Source organism: Arachis stenosperma, chromosome 9, assembly GCF_014773155.1.
Source record: "Arachis stenosperma cultivar V10309 chromosome 9, arast.V10309.gnm1.PFL2, whole genome shotgun sequence".
Classification (NCBI taxonomy): domain Eukaryota; kingdom Viridiplantae; phylum Streptophyta; class Magnoliopsida; order Fabales; family Fabaceae; genus Arachis; species Arachis stenosperma.
The window spans coordinates 154,333,061-154,344,141 of record NC_080385.1 but is presented as its reverse complement, the minus strand read 5'-3'; the positions used below and the strand labels follow the sequence as shown (position 1 = coordinate 154,344,141).

The 11,081-nt window shown below is 45.1% G+C and overlaps 3 protein-coding genes across 3 annotated transcripts; all 3 read right to left on the bottom strand.

Moving 5' to 3' along the window:
* On the bottom strand, window positions 1-2,292 carry LOC130950168 (uncharacterized). The gene has a single exon (XM_057878704.1). It carries the CDS (start codon window positions 2,290-2,292, stop codon window positions 1-3), a length of 2,292 nt encoding a protein of 763 aa, XP_057734687.1.
* Window positions 2,293-3,363: 1,071 nt separating this feature from the next.
* Window positions 3,364-4,695, bottom strand: LOC130950167 (uncharacterized). The gene has a single exon (XM_057878703.1). The coding sequence runs from the start codon at window positions 4,693-4,695 to the stop codon at window positions 3,364-3,366; it is 1,332 nt and encodes a 443-aa protein (XP_057734686.1).
* Window positions 4,696-9,722: 5,027 nt separating this feature from the next.
* LOC130950165 (uncharacterized) lies at window positions 9,723-10,589 on the bottom strand. The gene has a single exon (XM_057878702.1). The coding sequence runs from the start codon at window positions 10,587-10,589 to the stop codon at window positions 9,723-9,725; it is 867 nt and encodes a 288-aa protein (XP_057734685.1).
* Window positions 10,590-11,081: the final 492 nt, after the last annotated feature.

Here is an 11,081-nt window from a genome sequence, read left to right as displayed (position 1 = left end):
CTACCGATTACCTCTTTGATTCGGTATGGCCCTTCCCAGTTTGCCTTCTCCCGGGGTAGATGGGCCGATGTCGTTACGCCTCAAGACGAGGTCATTTTCTTCGAACTTTCTTTTGAGCGCTTTGGCATTGTAGCGTAAGGCCATTCTTTGTTTTAGCGTCGCTTCCGCTAGGTGGGCCATTTCCCTGGTTTCTTCTATCAGGTCCTTCTCGACAGTCTCCTCTACTCCCTTCAGGAGTAGTCGTGGGCTCGGCTCCCCGATCTCTACGGGTATCACTGCATCTGACCCGTACGTTAGTCGAAAGGGTGTTTCTTTAGTGGAGGACTGCTCCGTTGTTCGGTAGGACCATAGGACCGAGGCGAGCTCGTCGGCCCAAGCGCCTTTCTTGCTATCCAACCGCTTCTTGAGCTCTAGCAGGATGATTTTATTTGCGGACTCGACCTGCCCGTTTGTCTGTGGGTGTTCCACCAAGGAGAATCTCTGCTTTATGCCCAGGCCGGCGAGGAATTCTATGAATTTCTTGTCGGTGAACTGTGTCCCATTGTCCGAGATGACGACTTCCGGGATACCAAATCGTGTTATGAATTGTCTCCACATGAATTTCCTGCAATTGGACGAGGATATACTGGCCAGTGGTTCGGCCTCTATCCATTTCGTGTAGTAGTCGATAGCGACTATAAGGTATTTGACTTGCCCCGGGCCGACGGGAAAGGGTCCTAAGAGGTCGACTCCCCATTGGGAGAACGGTCGAGAGGACGTTAGCAAGCTGAGCTCAGAGGCTGGCGCACGATGGAAGTTGGCGTTTTCTTGGCACTTGACGCACTTCCTAACAAATTCCCTGGAGTCGGCCATCATCGATGGCCAATAATATCCGGCTCGGATTAACTTCCTCGCTAGGGCCTTGCCTCCTATATGGTGGCCGCAACATCCTTCATGGACTTCCCTGAGGACGTAATCCGTCTGGTCGGGGTGCAAGCACTTCAGCAGGGGATGATTGAACCCTTTTCTGAACAGCTGACCCTGGATGATGGCATATCTGGCAGCTTCCCTTCTTAGCTTCTTGGCGTCTTTTTCGTTGTCGGGGAGCTTGCCGTTTTCTAAGAAGTCGGTGATGGGGTCCAGCCAGGAGGGGTTTAGCTTCGAGAGGTGTAGTGTGACTGCCGTCTCTTTCATCTTTCCTTGGATTAGAGATCGGTTGCCCTCTCCCGGTTTGGTGCTAGCTAATTTTGACAAGAGATCTGCCCGTGTGTTCCTTTCTCTTGGAATGTGCTGGATCGTGACTTCTTCAAACTTTTGGCTCAAGTCCTTGACTTTTTCCAAGTATTTCTGCAACAGGGAGTCCCTAGCTTGATAGCTCCCGTTCACTTGGGAGGTGACGATTTGCGAATCGCTGCATATCTCCAACCTCGTTGCCCCGACTTCTGCTGCTAAGGCTAAGCCTCCTATAAGGGCTTCGTACTCTGCTTGGTTATTTGAAACGGGGAATTCGAACTTAATTGACTGTTCGTACACGACTCTGGCTAGGCTTTCCAGGATGATCCCGGCGCCCCCGAACGCTTGGTTGGAGGCTCCGTCAACATGGAGCTTCCACCGTGTGTTCGTGTCTTCGGCCGGATCCCCCGCTACTTCTACCAGGAAATCCGCCATCGCCTGCGCCTTGATGGCTTGCCGGGGTTCGTATCGTATGTCGTATTGGGAAAGTTCAATGGACCAGGTCATCATTCTTCCCGCCAAGTCGGGTTTTTGGAGCACCTGCCGGATCCCCTGGTCCGTTCTTACGACAATCTGGTGGCTTTGGAAGTATTGCTTTAACTTCCGCGAAGAGGTCAGGAGTGCCAGAGCTAGCTTTTTCACTTTGTTATATCTCAACTCTGCCCCTTGTAGGGCCCTGCTGACAAAATAGACTGGTTGCTGCATCCTTCCTTCTTCTCGTACCAAAACTTCGGCCAAGGCTTCTCCTGTTATGGCGAGGTAAAGGTATAATGGTTCCCCGTCCTTTGGCTTTCCGAGGACCGGGGGTGCCGCCAGGATTTCCTTAAAGTGCTGAAAGGCTTCCTCGCATGCGGGTGTCCATTCGAACGCTATTCCTTTCTTCATGAGGTTAAAGAACGGTAAGGCCTTTGTTGCCAACGCTCCGAGAAACCGTGATAATGAGGCCAGCCGTCCTGCCAACCTTTGGACGTCCTTGATACTGCCTGGGCTCTTCATTTGGAGTATCGTTTGGCACTTCTCCGGGTTGGCTTCTACCCCTCTTTGGGTTATCATGAATCCGAGAAATTTCCCAGCTTCCATGGCGAAAGCACACTTGAGGGGGTTCAGCCTCATGCCATGTCGTCAGAGGGACGCAAATACACTCGCCAGATCGTTCAGGAGATCGTCAGGTCGTGTTGTTTTCGCGAGGATGTCGTCCACGTAGACTTCAACTGTCTTCCCTATGAGGTCGTGGAATATCCTATTCATTAGCCTTTGGTACATTGCCCCCGCATTTTTTAGGCCGAATGGCATCACCTTATAGCAGAAAGTTCCTCCCGGCGTTATGAACGCCGTCTTGTCTTCGTCAGGACGGTGCATCGGTATCTGGTTGTAACCGGGGTAGGCGTCCATGAAGCTTAGATACCGGTATCTCGCCGTAGCATCGACGAGTGCGTCTATGTTAGGGAGGGGGAAGCAATCCTTTGGACAAGCTTTGTTGAGGTCAGAGTAGTCTACGCACATTCTCCACTTGCCGTTGTGCTTTTTTACCAGGACTACATTCGAGAGCCATGTCGAGTAGTCTACTTCTCGTATAAAGCCTGCTTCTAGAAGGCTAGCCGTCTGCTTGGCCACCTCCTATGCCCTCTCCGCCGACATTTTTCTCCTCCGTTGGGCTACTGGATGCGCTTCCGCCTTGACGGCTAAATGATGCGACATGATTTTTGGGTCTATGCCCGGCATGTCGGCCGGTGTCCAGGCAAACAAGTCCCTATTGGCTCTTATCATTTCGACCAAGGGCTCCTTTAGCTCGTGCGGGAGGTTCTTGTTGACGAACGTGAATCTTTCCTCTTCGTCGCCAATCATGAACTTCTCCAGATCTCCTTCTGGTTCCGGTCTGGGTTTGTCGTCTACTCTGGCATCTAGGTCGGCTAGGAACACGCCGGACGCCTCCTTGGACTTCTTTCTTAAGGAGAGGCTGGCATTGTCGCAAGCGACCGCCGTCTCGAGGTCTCCTCTTACGGACCCTATAGATCCGTCATCGGTAACAAACTTCATGACTAGCAGCTTTGTATTGATTATGGCCTCGAAATCGTTGATCGTCTTTCTTCCCAGGATGATATTATAGGCGGTGGAGTCTCGGAGAATCACGAACTCGGCTATCGCCGATCTTCAGCCCTGGGATTGTCCCACTGAGATTGGCAGGGATATTACTCCGTCTGGTTTGATGAAATGGTCCCCCAGCCCAATGACCCCGTGTTGGTGAGTCGTCAGATCGGCATCCCTTAGTCCCAGTGCGTCGAATACATTGCGGAACATGATGTTCGAGTCCGCCCCCGTATCAACAAGGATGCGTTTGACGAGACCGGTTCCCACTCTGGCCGTGATGACCATGGGTGGATTTTCTGGGGCGTCGTCGAACCATTGGTCTTCTGGGCCGAAGGAGACGAGTGGAGGCTTCTTAGAGTTTCGCATCGATGAGGAGGAGATCGACAGTATCTTTGCGTCTTTCTTGTGTGCGGATCTGGATCTTGGTGCGGCGTTTTTGGCCGTCACTACGTTTATCACAGTGAGGCCGTGATCTCCGCCTTCTGGCTCTTGTCGCCGCTTTGCCGAACGGGTTTTGCCTTCTTCGTCTTGGTCGCGATAACGTCTCCTTGGCTCCCTGATAAGGTGGAAGAATGCTGCTAGTTTACCTTCCCTTATCGCTTGTTCTAGTGCATCCTTTAGGTCAAAACAGTCCTGCGTTAGGTGACCGTAACCTTTGTGGTAATCGCAATAGAGGTTTTTGTTCCCTCCAGTGCGGTCCTTGAGTGGTCGGGGCTTCGGCAGGATTCCTTTCTCGGCTATTTGTTGGTATACTTCTACGATGGGAAGCGTGAGTGGGGTGTAGTTGGTGAATTTCCCGACTCGGGGGAATGTCCTTGGTGTCTTGCTTGGCGCCTCTTCCCTGGTTTGTTCCTTTGGCCTATCCCCGTTCCCGTGTTGCCGGGGTTGATTGTAGCTGGACTGCCGTTTGTTGGCAGCCACAACTCGGCTGACTTCCTCGTCATTTATGTACTCTTTGGCTACCGTCTGGATCTCGTGCATCGTCCAAATCGATTTCGTGGTAAGATGTTTTCGGAAGTTCTCGTTGAGGAGGCCGTTCGTTAAGCAAAGACTAGCCACCGAATCGGTTAAGCCGTCGATTTCCAGGCATTCGTCGTTGAACCGATCTAGGTACCTCCTGGTCGGCTCTCCTTGTCTCTGGGTCACCCCCAGAAGGTTGATCGGGTGCTTTGCCTTTGCTATTCGTGTTGTAAATTGGGCCAGGAACGCGCGGCTGATGTCCGAGAAGCTGTAGATGGACCCCTGTGGGAGGCCGTTAAACCACCTGATCGCGGGTCCCGCTAAGGTTACCGGGAAGGCACGGCATCTTACCTCGTCCCCTACGCCCTCCAGATTCATCCTGGCCTCGAAGGCCGTGAGGTGTTCTAGAGGGTCTTGAGTTCCGTCGTACCTCATGTCCGTTGGTTTGTCGAAGTGTTTCGGCAACCGGACTTCGAGGATAGATCAGTGGAATGGGGTGGCGCCCATTATCACAGGTTGTCGTGTCCTCGCGGATCTCCCGTCCCCGTCTTCGCGATCTCGCGCAGCTCGGCGGGTTGACCTTCCCCGGGAGTAGATGATCGTGTCGTTTTGTCTTCTCGGGATGGGTGATTCCTCGCGCGTGCTCTCCGCTTCCGTTCGGGATGCAGAGGTACGCCGCGGGCGGCTTCGGTGGGAGTCTTCCTCTTCGCTTTCGGGGGATGGGTGTAGCTGGGATCGGTGGTTCGTCCGTCCCGCTCCCGGTCGGCCAACTGTCGTTCTAGGTTCTGGACCCTATGGCGTAGCTCCTGCATTATTATGGCGCTGTCGCCGTCCGTTCCCCCGAAGGGTCGTGTCCTCGTGCGCTGTTCTGTGTGTTGTCGGGGGGACCTCCGCCGCCCCCTTAGCGAGGCGACGGAGGCTGTCCCCTCCGCTCCGGCTCCTCGAGCTTGGTCTCCAGGACCCAGCGCGACTTCCATTCAAGCGTTATCCCCACAGACGGCGCCAATGTTCGGTTGTCGGTTGCCGGACAAGTCGGGTGATCCTTTGAGGGGGTGATAACGCGTCAATCGTGGTAGTGTTGGGCTTGGATCTGCCGGGTAGCCGAGCTCTCGTTATGGGAGGAAAGAGAGGGGGGTGCCACCTGCAAAGACACTCCGACGCTCAAGTCAATTAGTGTGCAGGTGGGGAATATGATAGGTGTAAAAGTGACGTACCTTGGGGGAAGGGCAGGTCCTTCCCCATTTATACCGTGTCAGAGGTGGGCCCTACAAGGACAGGCCCACCTTCCTCGAAGCTTCCTCACAGCTGCAGTGGAGAGCTGTCAAGGACGCGTGTCCGGGTCGCGTAGTGAGCTGCATGTGCCCGACCGCTCGGGTCAGGTACTCATTGGGTCGGGTTGACCCGTAGTGGCCTAGGCCAGGCCGTTACAGTTATGATTTTATACTTTTATAAATAAAAATTGTAATTTATTATGTAATTCTATACTTAAATCAGTTTAATTACTAAATTTTGTATTAAGAATAAATATGTTCAAATTATCTAAAAAAATTAAAAATACCCGCAATATCTTTAGTGGATAGAAAAGAAATACATATAAAGAAAATTTTAAAAAAGAAAAAAAATTGAGTAAAATTTTTTTTTTTAAAAATATGTTTGGACGAAAGAAAAAATAAAAAGAAAAAATCATATATCATGTTATGAAAAGATAATTTTATTTTTATATATTTTAAAATGTATTAATAGAGAATAATATTAAAATATTAATATAAATACACTTTTCTTTTATTTTATTTTCATCTAATGTTGGAAGAAAAAAATTTCAATAGATCTCGCTTCCTTTTTTACACTATTTTTTTTTTTACTTTTTCATTTAACTACACAAATTTTTTTTTCAATTTTTTTATTTTTTTTTATTTTCACTTTAAACAAACACATCTTTATAAATGGTTGTTAAAAGAGTAAATTATATAATACTAATTTTTTTCGTGATTAAATTGTATAATACTAATATTCTTTTGAAAAAAATTTGAATCATCTAAATTATTAACTGGTTCAAATAATAAAAATATTATATTAACACAAAAAATTAGTTTTTTTTTATCCAAAATCAATAATATTTTATTAATAGAAATAGAAAAAATAAATGTCCATATTACAAGGACTTAACAAAGTAAATGAGGATCTTTTAAAGACATCAGAAACGAACAAAACTTGAAATCAAAAGGAAAAAGTGAACATTAGTAATAAAAACTAAGAGGGAGATTGACACGAAAGATCTTGTCATTCTTGATATAGCTTTCTCGTCGAAGCTACCATTTCCATTGGGCTGTGACATTTGCACTCGAAAATTCAGCTATTCTGTTATTTTCAAGCCATCCAAATTCTAAAGAGTTATCAAAGCCAATTGCAATAGAGATTTGCCTCCTATTTTGCCGTGTGCTTGAACCGCCATCATCCATAAACTGAATTCGATAATATCTGAACGAGATAAACACCAATTGAGTTAGCTAACATGTATCTATGTTAGTGTTATTAATTACAGAAGTTTACGTATAAAAATTATAAAATTTAAAATTTAATATATTTATTTTTTTATCAAAGGAATGATTTTATTGATTTGTTGAAATAGACGGTCCAAAATAGGACAACACTAGAAGAAGATGGTTCCACCAATTACATTGATTAACATGAGATAAAATTAACTTTAAGAAAGAAATAAACAAATAGAAAATAACATTGGGGAAGAGGGAATTAGCAACGAGGGTTCTGCTGGAAAAGAAATCCTCCATGAGCTTTCTGGCCTCTTTAACAACTTCAACACATGAGATCGTTTTATGTTCGAGACTTGCAAGTTACGCGCCAATCAAATCTTCCATAAGGTGATTGCAGCAAGGCTCTGTCGTTGTTTTCATTGGGTTCCACCACCGCATCGAATTACTATCTCCCTCCACCATTTTCATAACACTGTGGTATGCCCAAGTAAGCCAAAATTATCAATTTTTCTCCATACTTGCTCAGCCTGAGGGCAATGAATTAAACAATAAATAATTGATTCTGGTTCATTTATGCATCTAGGACACTGGGGATTCACATTCGAAAACCTGGACTGCAGCTTGAGTTTAACTGGGAGTCCACCATGAATAGTTTTCCACAAAAATACCTTCACCTTTGCTGGAAAATGTAAGGACCAGATCGATTGCCACACATCTTTTTGCTTGAAGACTTCCGAGAGGAACTCTATTGGCGAGTGAAAAAATTGAAATACAATTCGGTATCCTGAGTTCACTTTGTAAGTACCACTTCTGTCTTTTGCCCAAATCAGTTTATCTTGTTGCTCTATTCTTTGGGTTTGGATAATCTACTGAGCTATAGTGGGGAAAAACTATCTTTGATGAGCTGTATATTCCAATTTTCGTCTGGAAGCAGCAATTGGTTCACCCATTGTAGGTTGTGGTTGGGATTAATTAATTGGGATCTCTGAATCTTTTCTTTGTTATCACCCCAAGGCTCTTCAAAGATAGGAATCATACTGCCACTCCCCACTTGCCATTTAATACCCTTTTCAATAACCTTCCTGCCTTCTAGCATACTTCTCCAAGCCTAAGAAGGGTTGTTACTTGGTAGGGCTTTTAAGAAATTGGAGAAAGGAAAATATCTACTTTTAAATACCTTGTAAACTAGAGAATTTGTCTTAGAGAGTAACCGCCAGCCTTGTTTGCCTAGCATGGCTAGATTGAAAGCTTTGAGATCTTTGAATCCTAGTCCCCCATGACTTTTGTCTCGACATACAGTGTTCCAACTTAGCAATTGCTGCTTTCTTTCATCACCTCTTTGGCCCCACCAAAACAGCATCATCTTTCTTTGAATATTCTCTAGGAGAGATTCTGGCATCTTAAAGTAGCTTAATGTGTAAATAGGAATCGTAGTCCCCACTGCTTTAATCAGCACTTCCCTCCCACTCATTGATAATAGCGATCGTTTTCGCAGCTCAGTTTCTTCGCAGTCTTCTCTTCTATGTATTTAAAGGTTTTCCGTTTTGATCGTGACATAATTACAGGTAGACCCAGATATCTATCTTGGGCTCCAACATGTGGAACCTGAAGGAGTTGTGCAAGCTCTGTCCGGATCTGCTAAAGAGTATTTTGACTGAAAAAGACTGATGACTTATTCAGGTTAACAATCTGGCCGCTAACTCTGGTGTAGTCTTGTAGGATTTGCATTAATCTTTGGCATGTTTGAACATTTGCTTTACTAAAGAGGATGGAGTCGTCTGCGAAAAAGAGATGACTGATTGTAGGGCACCTCCGGTTTAATTTAAATCCAGAAAATTGTTGTCTCTGTTCTCCTCTGTGGAGCAGATAAGATAAACCCTCTGCACAGACTAGGAATAGATATGGGAAAGAGGATCTTCTTGTCGAAGTCCCCTTGTTAGCTTAAACAAGCCGTGAGAGTGTCCTTCCACAGTAACAGAGTAAGAAACTGTCGTAACACATTCCTTCATCCAGTCTATCCATTTTTTGCAAAAACCAAGCCTCTTCATAACCTCCCACACAAAACTCCATTTAACCCGGTCATAGGCTTTGCTCATGTCAAGTTTAAGAGCTAAGTCGTACTCGCCGTACTTCTTATTCTTCAAGTAATGCATGTATTCGTGGGCTATTAATATGTTATCACTAATTAACCGCCTTTTGATAAATGCACTTTGGTTCCCACTAATTACTTTATCCATCACTCCTTGCATCCTATGCACCAGAATTTTGGCTATTATCTTGTAGAAGACCGTGCTCAAACTAATTGGTCTGATCTACCCTATAGTATCTGCCCCTGGAACCTTTGGAATCAAACAAATTTGGGTGTGATTGAGGGAACGCAACATCTTTCCCCCTAAGAAAAAACTTCTGACAGCCATAGTTACATCTTCTTTAATAATACTCCAGTAAAATTGATAAAACTTTGCCGTGAACCCATCCTCTCCTAGTGCTGAGAATGGGTTAATAGAGAAGACTGCACACTTGATTTCTTTTATCACAGATCGGCCTTGTGAGAATTCTGTTCTCCTTTCTATCCACTTTAACCTCTATACCTTCCAGAGTCTCCTCCGGGTCAATCGGATTCGAAGTTGTGAATAAATTTTCAAAGAATTATTGGGCTATTCTGCCAATTTCTTTCGTCTCTGATTGGTACTGACCGCTTTCATCTTTGAGCTTTTCAATCTTGTTGTGTTTATTTCTTGAACAAAATTTAGAATGAAAAAATTTCGTATTTTGATCTCCCCATTGTAACCAATTGACTCTAGATTTCTCCTTCCAATACCTATCTTCTTTTTCATAAGCATCTTCTCGAGTTGCCTCAAAGATGAGAATCTGCTGCTTGTTGGCTCCGGCCCCCTTCAGTTTCTCGACTTCTAACTTTTGCTTGGTCTCTTATATTATCTTAGCCGAGTTGCATGGCTTCAGTTTCAGTCACTCAATAATGTTATGCCGACATTGTTTGAGTTTATTGAATAGCCTAAACATAGGAGAATCTGAGTATTCTGTCTTCCATGCATCTGTTACCATAGTAGCCATCTCTTCATCCCCACACCACCTTTTTTGAAAGTGGAAACATCGTTTTGGCCTCCGACCCTGCAATTCTGATTCTAAAAGAATAGGTCTATGATCTGACCCTTGATCCTCCAAATGTAGAATTTTTGCTGTTGGGTAATCCTGCCTCCAATGATTAGAAACCAGACAACGATCTAACCTCTTTCTGATAAAAGAGTCTCCAAACTGCCTGTTGTTCCACGTGTATTTAATTCCTTCATACCCCAAGTCACTTAAATTGCCACCATCAAGAAAGTTCTGAAACTTTTCAACAGAACTAGTTGCTTTAGGCCTCCCTCCCTCCTTCTCATGATGAGCTAGAATAGCATTAAAGTCTCCCAGAACTAAGAATAATTCCTCTCTCGAGTTGAGAATTTGGAGTAGCTTATAAAATTGCCTACTCCATTGATTTTCTTCATTATGCAGATGCACTGCAATCACATTCCAAAATTTGTTTCTGCTAGTATCCAAAACTTTGAAATAGATAAAGAAGCTTGCTGATTCCATGATATTAATCTGCACCTCAGTCTGCCATGCTAGCACCAAACCTCCAACAACTCCTATAGGATTCACACAAAAACTGTTCGGAAACCCCAACCTCTCACACTGCCTTGTAACAAACGAAGAGTTGTTCTTTGTTTCATATAAGAACATCATTTCGGGGGAATGAGATCTGTTGATCCCTTGTATATTGTGAATTGTAAGGGTCTTCCCCAAATTCCTACAATTCCACATCAACATCTTCATTGACCCTTGGGTGCCAATTGTGGGTTGGCACCCTCTCCCGTTTCAGCTGCCTCGATATCCTCATGCTCTGCCTCCGTTTCAATCTCGCTACTTCTCCTCTTAATTCCAACAACAGAACTCTTTCCCGGCTCCACTTTCCTAGTTAAGTGTTTCAGCTTTTGTTTTTTGTTGCCAAGTATGTTGATATTAAACGCCCCATCATCTTGGTTAGCTCTCATTTCTACAATTGGAATTGTTGTCGTGTCTTTCGTTATTATAGCCTTCTCAATAGCATTAGTTGAATCTGAAATAGCTTCTTTCACATTCTCCATTAATACCACACCCAATGTTTCTCCTTGATTCAATTGACTAAAGTTCTCCTTTTCTTCTATTGAGAGACCAGCGAGACTTCTCAGCAGACTAACTGGGGTTGGTTTTTTGCGCCGATCATTACTCTGCCAGCCCGCCTTTTGTTGATTAAAATTGGGGTTCTCCTTCATTTATTCTATCTTT